This window comes from Solanum stenotomum, chromosome 3 (genome assembly GCF_019186545.1).
Source record: "Solanum stenotomum isolate F172 chromosome 3, ASM1918654v1, whole genome shotgun sequence".
Taxonomy (NCBI): Eukaryota; Viridiplantae; Streptophyta; class Magnoliopsida; order Solanales; family Solanaceae; genus Solanum; species Solanum stenotomum.
Window position 1 is genome coordinate 60,076,865 of NC_064284.1, and position 19,815 is coordinate 60,096,679.

The window sequence follows — 19,815 nt, forward strand, 5'->3', positions numbered from 1 at the left end:
TGAACTTTTGATCGAAAATGATCGTTCAAGGTTCAAAAGCTCCAAAACACAAAAACTCACACCAAGACCAAACGAACGACCAGGTGACCGAACTGTCAGTCCCAGCAAGTCGTAAATGACTTGGGGTCGCTATAGGAACGCTCTAAACGACACACAGAAGGCAAAACACAAAAATGACCAAGAGGGTCATTACAGGAATCTTCCTCAATATGAGTAATTTATTTCCCAGCTTGTTACTTTGATTCTTGTGCCTTAGAATCGATAGTTGTTATCCTAGGGGAGAGTTTGGGCTTGTGTCAAATGATTTGTTAAGGTCACTAGAATTCTCTAGGACAAAGTTGAGTTGAAAATTTTTCTTACCGATTAAGTTTTGATATAAGATTCTACTTAGGTCAACTTCAAACAATAATATCTCTCAGAACATAATGAATTAGGTGGCCCATGACCTATCAAGTTAAATTTCTATGAGTCATCTTTCCAACTCCACCAAGTTTGTCCCATTTCAAGTTCGAAATAAAATGTTATGCCCGTTTTAGTGAAGCCTTGTCAGGCAATCAAAGTTCTGCTGATAGCAACTACGGACAGTGGAATGTTCCATGAACTATGGAGCCTTCCGTGAAGGCTTGCTATGATGTGAGGCCAAAAATATATATTTTAATCATTATTTGCCTCACATTTATTATTTATATTTGTCCTTTTTGAGCATTAATTTTATAAATTGTGCTAAATAGTATATTTTATTTGTAGGAGTAAATTGACGTAAAGTTGAAGAAGTTTGGAGCTAAAACGAATTAAAGATGGAAGGTTGAAGAAGGAAATCAAGCAGACAACTTAATGGATTAAATTTAATATAATATTATATAAAATATAAAGTTGCAGTGTTCAAATTGAAAAGAATATGCTGCCACGCGGCAGTCATTGAAGGCATCTCCAACTATTGAAAGCGGTGGAAGTCTAAGGTGGTTATTGTTCACGCGTAAAATGTAGGAATTCAATTCTGTTTGGATTTTGGATTCCTAATTTGTTTTGGACTCAATTATTTTATTTAGGGTTTCTTATCCCTATAAATAGTCCATAAAAATAAGGAAAAATGCATAAGTACCCCCAGCCTATATCCGAAATCCCAGAGACACACCTGACCTTTACTAAGGTCCTATTACCCCCCCAAACTTATTTTATATGTAATATTTTACCCCTTTTTGGCCTACGTGGCACTATCTTGTGGGCCCAGCGCATGTTGACATTTTTTTCAAGGATAGTGCCACGTAGGCTGAAAAGGGGTAGAATATTATAGATAAATTAAGTTCGAGGGGGTAATAGGACCTTAGTAAAGGTTAGGTGTGTCTCTGGGATTTCGGGCATAAGCTGGGGGGTACTTATGCATTTTCCCTAAAATAATTATAAAGAACAATGAACGATAGAGGGAGATCAATGAGGAGACACTTTTGAAGAGAAAGTCATCAATACTTTTTAGGGTTCTTTTCTTCTTCTTGTTTACTTAGACATTAGTAGCTAAAGCTCTTGTTCTGGGGCTGTAGCTACGAATTAAATGTTGAATATTTAAGGTTTTTGAATTAATTCTTGGTTGTCATTATAAGTTACTTCTATATTCTTGTTTTAGTATTTTATGCTTGCGCACCATAAGATAAATTTATTTGTCTAATCTTAAAATCGAGAGAGGAGAGATTGGATAGACTAGAGAATATAGAAAACTCGATCGACCCATTAGATTGAGGTGATTTGTGTTTAGGAGTGACGCCCAGACGAACAACTTGCTTGGTTACGAAATAGGATGAAATATAAATGCTCGTCAGTTAGTCTATTTATCCCCGTTCAACGATGTAGTTAGATAGCTAACTGGAGTAGGCGACTAGAGGTGTGTAGCCCGACTCATACAATTAACCCTATAAACTAGTAACTTGACAACTAAAATTAGTTCTAAGCCTATAATATGATACATGAGATTCAATACATGCTGCAGCCCTGGGATTTTCCAACTATTGTAAGTAATTTTATTATTTTTTCTTGCATTCTTCTTCTTTGGCTCTCTTGAATAAATAATTAGACTAGTATAATTTAGTAAATAGTTAATTGACAAGTCCCTTGGGAACGATAACTCGTTTCTTAAAGAATCTATATTACTTGCGCGATCACGTACACTTGCGTGTGCAATTGGAAGCAACATGCTACACATTTTCTCCAGCAGCTTCCTGCATGCGTTCTAGGGTTGTTTTTAGTCCTTTTCCAAGCTTTTTATCCTATTCTAAGTTGTTTTTGAGTATATTAACTTAGTAGATCATTCAACTAACTAGTTTTCCTCTCAAATTCATCTATCTAAACATTCAAGTATTTATAGATTTCTTAAAACTCACCTAGGGTTCCTCTTCTCCATCAAGAACCGTCAAACCTTCAAGTCAAAAATTCAAGATACAAAGAGAGACTTTCCATCCAAGGTTTTCCCAAATTCTTCCACTCTAAGAACTTCATAAAAGAGTTTATTCTTTCAAGATCAAGCCTCAAGATTCCAAGCACAAAGATTTCCTCCAAGAAAGCTAATGTTTTTCCTCAAAGTTAATGAAGTTTCCACCAAAGTTTTTAGTGGAAATAGAGTGTTCAATAGGTACAAACAGTTGGGTGTTAGCCCTAATTTCTTATCATAATTAGGTTTTCTTATCATATTTGGGTTTTCTTGTTACTAAAAGGAAAGCACAAAGTCTTCATATTTGGCTAGTTCTTTTTCTTATAGGAAAATGATTGTAATGACTTGTTCTATCATTATTCAACAGGCATCTCGTTATGGCAACCTAAATTTTTTTGAAATACGCAGTCAAATTAATTGGGGGTCACACCATGAAAATGTCAAAACTTGGAATTTGATTCGGGATTATGTCACCCCACCATAGTGGGAATTTTACCACTCAGTGTTGTGGTTGTTGGGCTGTTAAAGCGGGGCTAACGAGACTAAAACCTTGCAAATACAGATTTTATAAGTTGGCTTCTCCTCTCCAGTTGGAAAAGAGACGAGGGCTACTCAAAAAATCCTCTTAGGATGGTCCAAGCTTGGGGAGAATGGAGAGGGAGGATTCCAACACAAATAGCGGGCGTTTTCGCTATGGGGCGTCTCTAAAGAGGGATCCGCCCCCACTATGATGTGGTAAGTCATTGTAAATGGAGAAAATTCCTCAAATCCGCTCATTATTATGCAAGAATATTTTGGGGAAGTGCAAAGGTGACCAAAGGTAATTTCCACCGTTTTCATCTGGAATCTTCGTAAAGTTAAGTAATTTATTTTCCAGCTTGTTACTTCGATTCTTGTGCCTTAAATTGATAGTTTTTATCCTAGGGTGGAGTTTGTTCTTGTATTGGATAATTCTTAAAATTTTCTTAAGTGTCAAGGTCAATTTTTTAGTGTGAAAATGATTTTGGATATGAAATTAGGTGTCTAGAATCCCCTAGTACACAGTTGAGTTGAAAGTTCCCTTATAGGTTAAGTTTTGATATAAGATTCTAGTTAGGTCAACTTTAAACGAAAATATCTTTGATACGCTCAAATTACACCTCCCTAAAGAAGTATAAGCGATCGTTGTCAAATAAAGAACACAACTTGTAGGTTGCGGTCGATCCCACAAGAAATATGGTTTAGACTTCAACTTAACTAACAATTATATCTTTTTAGTCAAATTATTTCTGAGAAAAGTAAACAGAGGGGATTTTGTAAGTAGGTAACAAATTTGAATGCTTAAGTAACAAGTAAACAAAATTTAGATTTTGGTTTATCAATATGAGATGGAAACTAGGGCATATGTGTTCCCCATAAGTCCTTAATGCAGTAATCCTAATAATAGTAATCATTTCCTAGTGTTTAATAAATAAAGTTGGTAAGTTGGGTATCCCTAAGTGCTTGGTCCTCCAAATAGGGAATTTCACCATGCACCTTGGTCCGGCTACGGGTGTATGCTTTACTAACCCTTACCTTTTACCTCAGATTAGTCATCACATCAATGTATGATTTAGTTTTCACCCTCACGCCAACTGATATTAACCTATTAGATAGCATCCACTAAATCTCTGTTGTTTAATCCTTTTCTCATTCACTACCTCCTTGGTTCGGCAAATAGGAACGAGGCGAGTTCTAACGTTGCGCACCGTTAAAACACTTCTAAACAAAAGGATTAACAATACATGCATAAACACTATTCAAGAATTACTTAATTATTATTTATACTTTGTTAATTGTTCATGGTTCCCACAACCCTAGTTTTGGATTTAGCTACTCATGCTTGATGATTGACAATTCATAATTAGGTTAAAAGAATACATGAACTTACAATGAGAATAGATGAAAACCCAAATCTTGAATTGAAATTCAAAGAGAAAATTGTATCAAACGAATTCCGGAAATTAAATTGCTATGTGCTTGCAAAATTAATTCCCAAAAGACCAAAAACAAGAAGTATACAATAATGTCTAACCCCCAAAAACGAGGATTACAACTCCTATTTATAAAAAACAAAATAAGGAAATAAACTGCTGAAACACGGTTTATGTTGACACCTTGACCTATGGACCGTGGGTCGACCTACGGTCCGTAGATCCCCTTCCATGGCTCAACACTTAGAAAAATTATCAGGTACTGGAACTCTCAACTTTCTGATCTTCAATCGACGGATGTGCAGGACGGCCCGTGGGTCGACCTATGGTAAGTCGTTCGCTCCGTGGTTCCATACTTGGTCAGACTTCCTTGATCTTCCACCTATGATGCATCAACTACGGTCCGTGGATTGGACTACGGTCTGTTCTTGCACTCCATGGTTTTGAGTTCTGAAACTCAACTTTTAGACCAGGACCTACGACTGCCCATCCACTGCCAGTCGTTGAACCTATGGTCCGTTGGTGGTTACTTCAGTACTTTTCAGCTCGCATCTTCATCAACCATATCCAAGCCTATTTCCTGAAAGAATTACATACAAAACATTATTTCTAATAACGAAATGGCCCAAGACACACACAAACTCTAAGTGAAACGTATCAAAAATAATGTAAACTCACGGTAGATCAATCTCTCAGAAAATAATGAATTAAGTCACCCATGACTTATCAAATTAAAGTTATTTTGAGTTTGGATAAAAAGTAATGCATGTTTTAGTAAAGCCTTGTAAGGCAGTCAAAGTTCTCCGGATAGCAATTACGGACAATAGAATGTTCCACGAACCATAGAGCCTTTCGTGCAGGCATGCTACACTTATTTTCAGCAAATTCCTGCACATATTTTAGATTATTTTAGTCATTTTCCCAAATTTTTAACCCTATTCTAAGTCGTGTTTGAGTGTTTTAACTTAGTATATCATTCAAATGACTAATTTTCCTCTCAAAATCATCTATCTAAACATTCAAGTATTTAGAAATTCTCTTAAAACGCACCTAGGGTTCTTTTCTCCATCAAGAACCCTCAAACCTTCAAGTCAAAAATTCAAGATACAAAAAGGAACTTTCCAGCCAAGGTTTTTCCAAGTTCTTCCACTCTAAGAACTTCATAAAAGAGTTTATTCTCTCATGATCAAGCCCCAAGATTCTAAGCTCAAAGATTTCATCCTAGTTAGCTAGCGAATGTTCTTCCTCAAACTCAAGATAAATGAAGTATCCACCAAAGGTTTCAGTATAATAGCTTCACAATCAAGTATGTAAGTCTATCATAGTATTGGACTAGTTCGTCTTGAATCCTTACATATGTCTAAATTCATTAAAAGAGTAATCTAGGGTTTTATCCTTGATTTAGAGTATTCTTGAGACAAGTTATATTGTTGAGTTATGATTTCTTAATTCCTGAGTATTAAGTCATTTATCATTGTATTGACATCCTTGATGTTATTTGTTCATGTCCATATTTCAGCATGAACCCTACTATTGAGTTAAATTTGAGAATCTTTTCAAAATAAATGTTTTGTCTTTAAATTGATTTATGAGGAGAGTAAAACATGAGTTTTGAGAAAAAGTTTTCAAATATAAATTGAGTAAGAGTATAAGGGAACTAAGTATTCTCAATGGTATCACTTTTTACTTTGAGAAAAGAGAATTTTATTTCTAAATGAGTTAATGAGTTCAGAGATATTTCAGAGCAGTTACCTTTTTTAAGAGGATATTTTGAGTAATTACCTCAAATCGAGAAAGAGTATGTTTTATAAATTTTTGAGTAGAAATTTTATGAGAGTAGTATTGAGTACTAGTAGGGGATGAGTTCAGACAACTCACATTCCTCATAAACCATGTAGCCAACATGAGTAAAGGATCGTTACTTTTTGACGACTCCTTATTGCTTTCAAGTAGAGCTTTAGTGGATCCACTTAATTGAGATATTTTATATCTCGACTAGGTATAAGATAGTTCCGGCAGTATGGGCAAAACCATTTATCATCACATTGCTCATAGTGATAGTTGACGGTTAGAGAATCTCCCAGATAGATTTAAAAGTGTATTTTTATCATATCACTTAATATGTTGAGTTCAGAGATGATTCAATATTTTTTAAGTTTAAATGATTACACTCTTTTATTTCATTACATTCAGTTGAGTATCTTGCTTCATATTCTTCAATTTAGACATTAAGTTTCCTCGGTTATATATTACATACTCATACATTCAATGTAATGATTTCATTCGAAATATATATTTTCATGATGCAGATATAGGTGTGCAGGATCATCAACAGGTGCTCCATTAAGATCACTTTGCACTTCATGTTAGCTTTGGTGATCCTTCATTGCATTCTGGAGGACTCCACTCTTGTATTTCAGATTAGTAGTTTTCAGGTATCGTGGATCTTATCCCGACATCCATGTTGAACTATAGAGGATTCATAGATAGTTAGAGTTGAGTTTCTTTCAGTATTAGCTTTGAACTATTTTGGCAAACTATTATTGTTTCTAGAGTATTTTCAGACAGTTTTGAGTATACTATTTTGAGATAGTTTGAGAAGTTTTGAGAATTTTTAATTTAAAATGTTGTTTTAAAACTTAAATATGCTTGAGTTAGTCTTTTGCTAAGTACTCAGCCAGACCAAGGGTCTTGGGGATCAACAATGGTTTTGGAGTGTCGGGTACATCCAGAGTGTAGGCTCGAAATGTGACAACCTTGGTATCAAAGCTAAGTTCAAATATCCTAGGGTGTCTGTGAAGTCATGTCAATAGGATCTTATTTATGTTTATGGGCCCCACTTCTATAAATAAGGGACTACAAACATTTAAGAAAAATTTCTCTTTCTTTCTTACTCTAAATCGTGCAATAGAACCGTGTCAAAATGAAATTATTCAATCTAATGCATTTTTCAAATCCATTTTACTACCCCTTATACTCAAGGTGGTTGAAATAATAAAGTCCAGATCCTTATCAATGAATTACTCTCAGAAAAGGTCTTCAAAAAGTTAAGAGATTGCACAGAGCCAGAGAGAAGTCCGCTAGTGTACATTAAGTTTATTTAGTCGGAAGAATGCACCTTCTTCATATAATTCATGTATTCATCAAAAGAAAGATGTGCTCTTAGATTCTCTTCTCTAAACCTTGTTTCAGGTGATGCCCTTTATGAGGAAATTATGCTTTAGAATGCTTGTGTAGTATTGTCACCCAAAAGGTAGTGTGATTTGCGATATTATAAGCCAATAGTAGTAGAGCAACCAAGAGTTAGAACTATACATTTAGAAGTGTTGTAACCTAAGGGATGGGGATAACTATTGAGTAAAGCGTGTAGTTGTAGCCACGTACCTGGTAAGTAATTAATAATGTGGAGTTTTCTCTTATCTATAGGCTAAGAAGTAATAATTTTGTGTGGATTTCAAGATAGAAGGCAGAGAAATATTTACTAGTTAGGATGAGTTTAGGCATCCTTGAATCAGAAATGAGTTTATGGTGATGTGTCAATGTGTTAGTAACGACCAAGTATAGGTGTAGAATATAAAAGCAAAGTATTTATGAGGTGATAGATCTTAGATAGGCTTATAATTTTGAAGGGAGAGCTCCATGATGCTTATAGGGTTATATAACTAATTAGGCAATGATGTATAGTGAATGGGTAAATAGTACTTAAGTTGTGAAAGGAAATGTGATGGCAATATGTAAATAGGTAAATTGGGAGAATAAGATTGACTATTTGTCACAGGATCTTAGTGGATGAGTGTTTCTTAATTTTATCTAGTAGTTGTAAGTTAGTATAGTATGCGGGCAATTATATTGAAATATGTGTTTAGTACTAGACACTAAGATTGAATTTGAGATGATAAAAAAGATGGCGATATGAGGGTGATGATGTTAGTTTTGAGATCTGATCTAGAAGTTTTGACATAAAGCAGGTGAGAAGCAGAGGTGTTGATTTGCAATGAATATGAGTGGTACAAGAGTGGTATTGTGACCCATAGATGAGAGCAATAAAGGGTGGCTAAATCATTATATTAACAAGTGTATGAAGAGGTGTATTAGAGATTGTATGTAGTCAAATGAGGTTTTAATCAAGTTTATGATTTTTCATGCATGCCTAGATAGTATATTTGAGCTGTCAATGCAGAGTAGAGTAGGTTGATAAACACATTATTTATTAGCCTTAAAAGTTTGGTTGAAGGAATTATATATAGACAATGATAAGCCTCTTAAATATAGTTTAGGTTTCCTCCAGTTAGGTAGATATGAACTTAGAAGGACGGTGTTAGTAGCCTAGAAGATGAAGTCAAACTATTAAAAGTTATATTAAGTGGTTTGATAAGCCAATGCGGGTAACAATTATAGAAAGACTTCTATAGAAGCGGGAAGAGGTTAAGAGAAGCATCTCTCAAAGAAGACTTAAAAGGAATCTTAGTACTCGCACATGGAGAGTTCAGTATCCAAGAGATTAGCATTTCCCAAGTATTAGAGTAAATAAAAAATAGACTAGTTGAGAAAAGATATAATAGATCCATAACTTTAAAGTATCAACTTCAGAGCTAAGGGGGAGATGATAAGATGAGAAACCAAGTCAAATATTAAGAATTAGATGTGTTTAGAAAGAGTTATAGTGTTATATCAATCCATTCATACTCTAGAGCATTCCTCAAAGTTATGTCATTACAACATCCTATTGATGTTTCTAAATGTAAGAATCATGTCCATGACCTACATTCATACATTTAAGATAGATTTATATCTATGCTCAGTTCCCAAAATGAGGGGCAAAGATTTTAGTTCATTGATCTGAATCTTACTCCAAAAAGTTACGGATATCATCCTCATGTGCATACTAATTCATATAAGCACTCGTGTCTCATAGTATGCTTAGTCCCACGAATTCATGATTTACTCTTAATAGCTAGCAACATAATGTTAGGACATTCATATTCTTATCTCAAATTTCTCGAATGAACTGTGCTTATGATCTTTCACTCTAATCTCCTGAGTGATCCTTTTAGTTTTGATAATGTTGTTGATGATAGTAGTTGAGTTATCATAGAAGGAATAGTTTGATGTTTTTATATTGGTAGTGGTGGTGTGCTTATTCAATCTAAGGTTATAAAAGTGGGGGAATGATGAGATGAAGTTTTACTATGAGTAATAGTTAGATGAGAGTAGTTAGTCGTAGTAATGCGTGAATTTCAGCTGGTAGAGACAGTAAGAACATGAGAAATTCTTAGAAATATTGGTCAGTAGGAGTCCATAGAGCGGTTATAGTTCTAGGCTTGATTATGGTATTGATAACATGTGGATGAATGCATAATACGTTAGGTGTTTCTTTATTAAGAATTGTGGTTGGTTGAATGCAGTGGTAAATAGTAGTATTCTTGGGATTAGATTTCCTATAGGGGTATAAAACCTGAATCTTGTGGTTTAGATTAGTATATGCATCTCATGTTTAGCACCTTGTGATTTAGAGTTAGGCTTGAACACAAAAAGAGCAGGTTGTTTATCTTAGACCTTTGTAAGAGTAGTCATAAACGCTTGTAGGATTTAGGAGTTGCAGCTAATGAGGTGCGGTATTCATAAAGGAGGGCATGGTTTAGAGGTATTTCTAGGCTTGAAAGCTAGCAATTGTATTGCTTAAGTCATAGTAGTCCTATTCTTACTCCATGCCTAGATACCCTTGTTTCTTGTCAAATAACTTTAGATAGAGCGTGACTTCGTTCAAACCCATATTGTTCGTGACTTTTGTGCTATACACAGTTTGAAAATCTTATTATGAATCTATTCCACCTATGTTAGTAGACAAGTTCAGAAGTCAAAAAGATAGTAAGAGTAACGTCATTCCCTACCATGCTCAGTTCATCCATCACCGAGGACAAATGATCCCAATGGGGAGATATTGTAACACCCCAAAAATTTCTAAGCTAAGATCCGAACCATTCTTAATATGCATATAATATTGTATCGGGTGATTCTTATATTGTTCTTAGGTTTTAAGGTCAGTTCTTTAGTGTGGAAATTGTTTTAGACATCAATTAAGGTCACTAGAATCCCTAGCACAAAGTTGAGTTGAAAGTTTCCTTACCAATAAGTTTTGATATAAGATTCTACTTAAGTCAACTCCAAATGATTAATCTCTCAACACATAATAAATTCGGTGGCCCAAGTTTTTTTTAACTCTATTCTAAGTCATTTTTAGTGTTTTAACTTAGTATATCATTCAACTAACTAGTTTTCCTCTCAAAATCATTTATCTAAACATTCAAGTATTTATAAATTATCTAAAAACTCACCTAAGGTTCCTCTTCTCTATCAAGAACCCTGGAACCTTCAAGTAAAACATTCAAGATACAAAGAAAGACTTTTCATCCAAGTCTTTCCCAAGTGCTTCCACTATAAGAACTTTGTAAGAGAGTTTCTTCTCTCAAGATCAAGCCCAAAGATTCCAAGCTCAAAGATTTCCTCCAAGAAAGCTAATGTTCTTCCTTAAACTCAAGATAAATGAAGTATCCACCAAAGTGTTCAGTCTAATAGCTTCATAATCAGGTGTGTAAAGCTATCATAGTGTTGGACTAGTTCATCCTCACACCCTACATATGTCTAAATCAATAAAAGAGTCAATTTTGAGTACTCTTGAGACGAGTTATATTGTTGAGTTATGAGCTATTAATTCCTAGGTATTAAGTTATTTATCATTGTATTGAGATCCTCGATGTTATTTGTTCATCTCTATATTTCAGCATGAACCCTGTTGTTCAGTTAAATTTGAGAATCTTTTCAAAATAAATGTTGTCTTTAAATTGATTTATGAGGAGAGCAAAAGATGAGCTTTAAGAAAAAGTTTTCAAATATGAATTGAGTAAGAGTATAAGGGAACTAAGTATTTACAATGATATCACTTCTTACATTGATAAAAGAAATACTTTGATTTCTAAATTAGTTAATGAGTTCGGAGATATTTTAGAGAAGTTACCTCTTTAAAGCGGATATTTTGAGTAATTACCTAAAATCAATAAAGAGTACTATGTTTTATACATTTGAGCATGAGTATATACTTATTAGGAGTAGTATTCAGCATCGATATGGGGATGAGTTCAAACAACTTACATTCCTCATAAATCATGTAGCCAACATGGATAAAATATCGTACTTTTTAGATGACTCGTTATTGCTTTCGAGAAGAGCTTTAATGGATTCACTAATTAGTTGAGATGTTCTATATCCCGACATGGTATAGAATAGTTTTGGTAGCGCAGACAAGACGTTGTATCATCACGTTGCTTATAGTGATGGTTGTCAGTTAGAGAATCTCCCAAATAGAGTTAAAAGTGTACTTTGATTATATTGGTAAAGTTCAAATGATTTCACTCTTTTATTTCCTTAGTTCAATTTAGTATCTTATTTCAGCTTCTTCAGTTCATTTATTTATTTCATCAGCTATATTACATACTCGTACATTCAAGTGATGATGTCATTCGACCTGCATCTTTTCATGATGTAGATATAGGTGTTCAGGATCATCAGCAGATGCTCTGTTGAGATCACTTTGCACTTCTTGTTAGCTTGGTAAGCCTTCCTTGTATTCCAGAGGACTCCACTCTTGTCTTCAGTTTAGTAGTTTTGAGGTGTCTGGGATTCACATGTATCTGGGATACATGACTATCTCGTTCGCCTCCCTCCTCATCTCGTTCACCTCCCTCCCTATTTTAGTGTATCTAGTAGAAAAAACATATGTATCTAGGTGTATTTTCCTCAATATATGATAAGAAGCTCTTAATTAATGGTAGGATATGTAATTATTTGAAAATATATGTGGAATTAGCATTTATGGTATGGGTGTATGTCTAATAAGATAATTTTCACAAAACCTAATAATTTTGGCCCGAATCTTATATATGAGACAACAAATCCACTAAATTTATACAAAAATTGAATTCAAAGATCAATTAATTACTATCCTAATTGAATCCATAAAATTCAAATTTTGCATCCACCCTTTCTCATTGGATATTCACATCATCTCATGACCAAATAAAAAAGTTAGGGAAAAGAAACTTAACTATACAAATTAAGTACCTTAATTACCACTATATAACAAATTTTTTTCGCCTATATATATCAATATTTTTTTTCAAAGTTATGTTTTACTAGTAAAAAAAAAGTAAAAAAGTAAAAAAAATAAAAATTGGCTGATTAGTGGCTCCACGATTTCCCAATATTTCTCAAATCTTTTTCCTTCCATGATTTGCTCAAATTGGTTTTAAATATTCTTTCCTATCAACAAAAGGTTTCTTAACAAATATAGAACTCTCTTTCTGTTGATTTCTGATCCACTTCAATCATGAATACCAACAATTATTCAACCCTAATTCACCATAAAGGACGTTGGGACGCATCAAGTATTAGTGATACTTCAATATTTAATTGATATTTTTTTAATTCTTTTTTGTTATTGAAAACTTGATGGTTACGTTGTGAGTACTGTGATTGGTATTTGATTTTGTATTACAAGGGACAAAACAACGTTGCAAATATATTGAAAACTTGATGGTTACGTTGTGAGTACTATGAGTCGTTTAGTTATTTAATTAATGGTGTAATATATGTTGAATATGTTATTAACCAGTTTCGTGTTCAGATTTATCTTTTTATTAATTCTTTGGTTTTTTTTAGGGTTTTGACAATCGAAATACAAATATATTTAGTGATAATATATGTTTTGGTAATTGATTTGGTGAAAGTGAACGTTTTTAAATTATCAAAATGTTGGACTGCATGTTTGTTGTAATATTGATTTTCTTGGTGTCAATCGCAATTGATTTACTTGGTACTACTGATGATGAACATGTTGATTACCTATTGGTACATAAATATGGTGTATATGGTGTAAGGTTTGGTATGTACACCACCTTTCTTGGTAAAAAAAAAAACAGCTTTATCAAAAAAGGAATAAACTAGTTATGATCCCAAAAAGGTCCACTAAGCGTAAAAAAGGGAAAAAATAAAATTAATGAAACGTGTGTATTTGAATCTATATTAGGAGAGAGAATATTTGATCAATATTAATGTGTAGTGCTAAATGGCTGGGACATATTATTGGCAGGAATTGGCACGACATGTGTAAATGACCAAAATAGCCCTTTGGCTCCAAAACCGCCTAAATTTCCCTCCAAAAAAGAAAACCGCCTTTGACTTTTTTCTTTCTTATTTACTCTCTCTCTTACTTTACTCATTTTATCTCCTGCACTTCACTCATTAGTTCTAATTTTATTTTATTGATCCATTTGTTGTTCAAGATTTTATTTTATTGTTGGAGTTATATAATTTTAACAAAATGGATCCGAATAGTCAGAATAGTCAATTAAACCAAGTATTGAATAATGTTTTGGGGTTAGTTGAGGATGCTAGTTTGTTGTCCCAAAATGCTAAACATAATGAAGATTCTGATGGTGCATACGATGGGCCTGGATCATATTTGCACAGTGATGATAAAGATCTTATTTACTTGCTTTTTGAAGAAATGAATCAACCGGAGCAAGAGGAATATGAAGCTGATGAATAATGGGATGAACACAAAGATACAACCAATGCTGATAATTTATCAAACCAACAACATATAGAAGGCCCTGTTATAGGTATGGTCTTTGGTAGTATTGAAACTCTTTTTACATTTTATAAAGAATATAATCGTTTAAAAGGTTTTGGAGTTGTTAAAAAGTGTTCAAAAAAAAGAGAGGTTGTGAATATGCTAGGTATGTCTCATTTGCTTGTGATAAGAGTAGAAAATCAACCACTAAGAATTCAAGTAAAAGGGTTGATTGCAAATGTAAACTTAATTGTGTTGTGTTGGCTGATGGTTCATGTCGGGTTACAAGTGTTACGTCCGAGCACAACCATGATTTGCTACCATCTTTGTCACATTTTTTTAGTTGCCACGGGAAGATAAGTAAGGCATTAAAGAGAAGCCTTGAAGCCCATGACATCGCAGAAATTAGACCTGCGAAAAGAATTAGACTTTTGGAAGTACAAGCAGGTGGTCCTAATAAAATGGGATGCACCCCGAAAGATTGTCAAAACTACATTCTTCAACAACAGAGGATGAGGACATTGGCTTGCGATGCTGCGGCGATACAGAAATTCTTTGCTTCAATGCAGATGAAGGACGATGAATTTTTTTATGTAATTGGCACGGATAATGCTGCTAGACTTCGCAACGTTGTGTGGGTTCACACACATTACAAGTATGTGTATCGGTAATTTAGTGATGTTGTTTGTTTCAATACAACCTACTTGGTGAATCAATGGCACATGCCCTTTCCATCGTTTGTTGGTGTGAATTAACACAAACAATCTATTCTTTCGGGTTGTGCTTTGCTCGCAAGTGAGGATATTGAGACATACAAATTGGTTTTCTCGACCTGGCTGGCAGCAATGGGCAATGTACCTCCAACGGCTATCCTCACTGATCAATGTGAGATTATCAAGGCAGCAATTGCAAGGATACTTGCAGACACAATCCATAGATACTGTATTTGGCACATCATGACAAAGATCCCTGCAAAGCTTAAGGGTATGTTGGACTTTAAAATTGCCAAGGCCGAATTTAAATCAATAGTCTATAACAGCAACATTATCCACGAATTTGAGGGAAAATGGGCTGCATTCATTCAAAAATACGAGCTTCAGGATAGACTATGGTTTCGTAATCTATACTCTGAAAAGGAAAAATGGGTCTCAGTCTTCTTGAAGTACTATTTTTGGGCAGGCATGATGTCCACCCAAACAAGTGAGTCAATGCATGCATTTTTTGATGGCTATATCTCCGAACGAAGCTCTCTAAAGCAGTTCGTTGAGCAATATGAGTTAGCCTTGCGATTTAAATATGAGAAGGAACTCCAAGCAAAATCTGACTCACAGAAAATGCATGCAGCGCCTACTTGTGGTTTTGATTGGGATATGAATCTTCAAACCCATTATACTCGATCTATTTACGATACCTTTGTAGCAGAGCATATGAAGCGGTTGTACCACTGTAAAATTGAAAGACACCCTGACTTCAATGCCGTGGAGGGAGTGGAGAAGTACAGTGTAACAGATTATTCCATATTTATCTAGTGATTTTCAAGGAAATCAATTTGTTTACACTGTTGAATATCGCCTGCCAACCAATATCTGGATTGCAATTGCAAGAACTCCCAAAGTAAAGGTGTTGTCTACTGCCACATTTTAAAGACTACGTCTCATTGTAATATTAAAAAAATTCACGACAGATATATTCTACGCTGGTGGAGAAGAGATGTAATTCATCCATACAAAGGAAAATTCTTTCAATGAGGTTATCCATCAATGACGGATGAGTACAAGAAGTATAATTCCTTGAAGAAATGGTTTGATAGGAATTGTGATGTTGTGTTGGACAACAACGCCAAATATCTGGATTTCAAAAATGTTTTGAAAGGTAGTTTCAATGCATATTCTGATTGGAATGACGAAATGGCAGTCCCTAGCATTGGTGATCCAGACTCGGATGATGACGTAAGATTCATTAGGAATCTGAGGGAAGTGTGAACATGTGGAAGGCCTCAGATTAAAAGATGTAAGAGAGGTGGTGTCACGCCTCGAGCCTACACCCTGGGCGGGACTGGCACTCGAAGACCATTGCTGGCCCCAAGCGAACCCTTGGCCTGGCTTACTAACTCGGTGGAAGACTTAACTCATCGCATAAACATTTATGAGGGAACTAGAATGTCATAAAGGAACATTCAAACGGCCATTTAGGCAAACTCAAGTCTTTAACATAAGAATTGAAAAGTAAAGACAACTGAAATAACTAACTGACTCTCTGTCTATGAAGCCTCTAAAACAAATAAGATGGATGTTGGGACAAACCCCACAACATTCTAATGGACTAAACTAGAAAGCAATGAAAATAGATCCTCCGGAATATAAGGAGGCTTACCGAATGACTCTGAACTGCTCATTGGATCAACGGTGCGCTGGATTGCCGATCCTAGTTACCTGTGTCTGCATCTTAAGACAATGCAGGCCAACTGGCATCAGTACATTGAATGTACGAGTATGCGAGTTGGAATGCTAAAACAACAAAGGCTTGAAAGAGAATCTGAAAGAAACACTTACCTTGGGTCTTCTCAACTCATGAATACTTAACGAAACTCATTTCAATATAAAGCAGTTTAAAACAAGTGCAATATAAAGAAAAGTTGTTTAAAAACATGATGTCAACTCTGTGTATATACGAGGATACAACATAACTCTAAAATGTATGTAAAAATACAATAACTGATGTATATAAAAATACAATAACTTATGTGGAAATTTCTCTAACTGACAACCATCACATAAGAGCTATAGTGATGATACAATGATCTACCTCATGCTGCCAGCGCATTCTATACTCAACCAAAGGTATAGAACCTGAACTGCCTAATGGATCCACAAGTCTATTTCGAAAAGGATTCATCTAAAAAGTATGAGCCTTTTCTACCCATGCTGGCTACATAGTTATATGGTGACGTGAGTTATCTAAACTCATGCTCGTCCCCAATTCGATGCTCAATACTACTCCCAAAATATACTGACTCTTATGTTTTAAAAACATACTTCTTCTGTGATTTGAGACTAGTGCTCAAAAACGTAGCTCGAAGGCTATCTTGGAAATCCCAGTTTCCCTGCTTGCTTCATTTAGAAAGCTATTAGTCTTTTCTGAAAACTAGCCCGAAAGCTCTTAGGAAATTTCAGTTTTTGCTCTTATTTAAAATGTGAAAACATTTTTAAATTTCTTTGGGAATACATAGTCCCCATATACTTCTTTGAAGAAAAGAAATTCAACTTTACTTCCTTACTGAACTCGAAGCTTAAGTCTTAAAACAAAGTTAAAACATTTGTGAAAGACTTTTGAAAACTTTAAGAACTCATCTTAACTTGACTCTTGACTTCTCTTGACTTTGACCTTAACTGCTTTTGACTTGACTTGACTTTGACCTTAACTGCTCTTGACTTGACTCTTAACTGATCCTTGAATTGAATTATGGATTCAAGGATTAAGATTTATGGCTGGAAAGATCTCATGATGTTTAGGAATGATTCTAGATAGTTAAACATAAGAAAAGACCAAAAATAAATATTTCAAAGTGGATCCGCGATGCGTAGGCATAATTTAATTTTGGTTTCAAAAACGTCTTTTGAGGCAGAACACCTCGTGTCAGCTCCGCAATGCGAAGCTGAAATGATTAAATTTGGGCACTAGGTGCGCGACGCACGGCCACACCTTAATTTCATCAGACGAAATTTCTTCTTCTATTTCCAACCCCAATTCACCCAAACTCGGTTCTTTTCCTCAAATTACTTTTAGATACAGATACCCAGCAAATGTACCTAAGAACCTAACTTGAAACGACCCTATAATGCGACGTAACGAACTCAGGAACTTCCCTAACTCATTCAAATTCAAGAACAATATATGAATTCAAGAATAGGTATCAAGATCATAAATATACAAATGTTTTTAGGACGAATCCAAACTGAAATAAATATGCTTGGCACGTGGGAGAAGAAAATCCTTGGCGATCCAAACGAATCCCAATGTTATGAGAGCCTCACATACCTGATAGAAGTAAATCCTTGGCGAAACACCAAGTTCCTTGATCGATTTTGATGAATTTGCCCTTTTCTCCTTCTTCTTTTCTCTTCTCCTTTCTCCTTAGCCCTAGCGCGAAATCCCAAGTTCTAAAACTGACTAAGTCCTGAAGTGACCCATATTAAAGTCCTAAAATCGGATTAAAATAATAGGGCAGTGAAAAGACTAAAATACCCCTTATATTTCTGGATTGGATATTTTCTTAATCCAACAGCCCAACTTCCAAATGGCATAACTTGCTTATACGAACTCGGAATCGCACAAACTTGGCGGCGTTGGAAAGATCATTCCAAGTGCTTTCCAACCATATCTTGAACTACACTTAAATCCTCCTGAGCTAGTAGTTATTTCCATCTAAAGTTGACCAAAACTCAACTTTAACTTACTTACAATTTTCCAGATTTCCTTATACCTTCCAAAAATAACTATTTCCAGATTTTAAAACTTCTTTCTAGTTGCGCATTGTTACAATATCTCCCCCTTGGGAAAATGCGTCCTCGAATGAGATGTACTCTTACTAAGTTAAGGGTAGTGACATCAAGTTCAAACACCCAACAAGCAAGTGCGACAAATGACATGCTTACTCATAATTTAGATAGTACTAAGGAGAAAATTAGTACCTTGGTCTGCATTTTCTCTGGATTCGAAGAGATGGGGATATCTCTTCTTCATATCTTCCTCAGCTTCCCAAGTCGCTTCCTCAACAAATTGGTTCGTCGAAAGGACTTTGACTGATGCTACCTCCTTTGTTCTGAACTTGCGAACTTGGCGATCTAGGATCTGAACAGGAATTTCCTCATACGATAAGCTATCCTTGATCCCAATATTTTTAGTTGGTATGATCAATGAAGGATCGCCCATGCAATTCTTCAACATGGAGATGTGAAATACCGAATGAACCGCTCCTAACTCTAGTGGTAGCTCCAACTCATAATCTACACTGCCAATCCTCTTGGCTATGCGATAAGGTCCAATTTACCGGGGACTAAGCTTCCCCTTCTTACCAAACCTCATAACACCCTTCATGGGTAAAACTTTCAAATATACCCAATCATCTATTTCGAACTCTAACGCCCTTTTCCTAACATCAGTGTAGGATTTTTGACGCCTCTGAGCCGTTTTCAACCTCTCTTGAATCAATTTCACCTTCTCCATAGCTTGGTGTACTAAATTTGGTCCTATCAACCCTGCTTCACAAACTTCAAACCATCCAATAGAAGATCTGCATCTTCTCCCATAAAGAGCTTCATATAGAGCCATTTGGATGCTAGCGTGGTAACTGTTATTGTAAGCAAACTCAATGAGAGGTAGGTGATCATCACAATTCCCTTTGAAATCAATCACACAAGCCCTCAACATATCTTCTAAAGTTTGAATAGTGCGCTCTGCTTGCCCATTAGTCTGAGGATGAAAGGCAGTACTTAAGTTCACCTTTGAACCCAAGCCTTTCTGAAAAGATTTCCAGAACTGTGCAGTAAATTGTGCACCTCTATCTGAAATAATAGAGACTGGGACTCCATGAAGTCTTACCACCTCTTGAATATATAACCTGACATAATCTTCTACTGAATGGGTAGTCTTTACCGGCAGAAAATGGGATGATTTTGTCATTCTATCGACAATCACCCAAATAGAATCGTGTTGTCTACAAGACCTTGGTAAACCTATGATGAAGTCAATATTAATCATCTCCCACTTTCATTTTGGAAGTTCTATATTCTGCGCCAAACCACCGGGCCTTTGGT

General features: G+C 35.2%; 1 protein-coding gene across 1 annotated transcript; it reads left to right on the top strand.

The window, feature by feature from the left end:
* Positions 1 to 14,460: 14,460 nt before the first annotated feature.
* LOC125859112 (protein FAR1-RELATED SEQUENCE 6-like) lies at positions 14,461 to 15,528 on the top strand. The gene is made up of 2 exons (XM_049538834.1): positions 14,461 to 14,666; positions 14,796 to 15,528. Exons 1-2 carry the CDS (start codon positions 14,461 to 14,463, stop codon positions 15,526 to 15,528), a joined length of 939 nt encoding a protein of 312 aa, XP_049394791.1.
* The last annotated feature ends 4,287 nt before the right edge of the window (positions 15,529 to 19,815 follow it).

Bases quoted from the DNA above. Each gene is read 5' to 3' on its own strand.
- LOC125859112 (XM_049538834.1), top strand. From the start codon at position 14,461: ATGGGATGCACCCCGAAAGATTGTCAAAACTACATTCTTCAACAACAG. The intron at 14,667-14,795 runs GTAATTTAGTGA...TTTGCTCGCAAG, and splicing joins CATTACAAGTATGTGTATCG to TGAGGATATTGAGACATACA.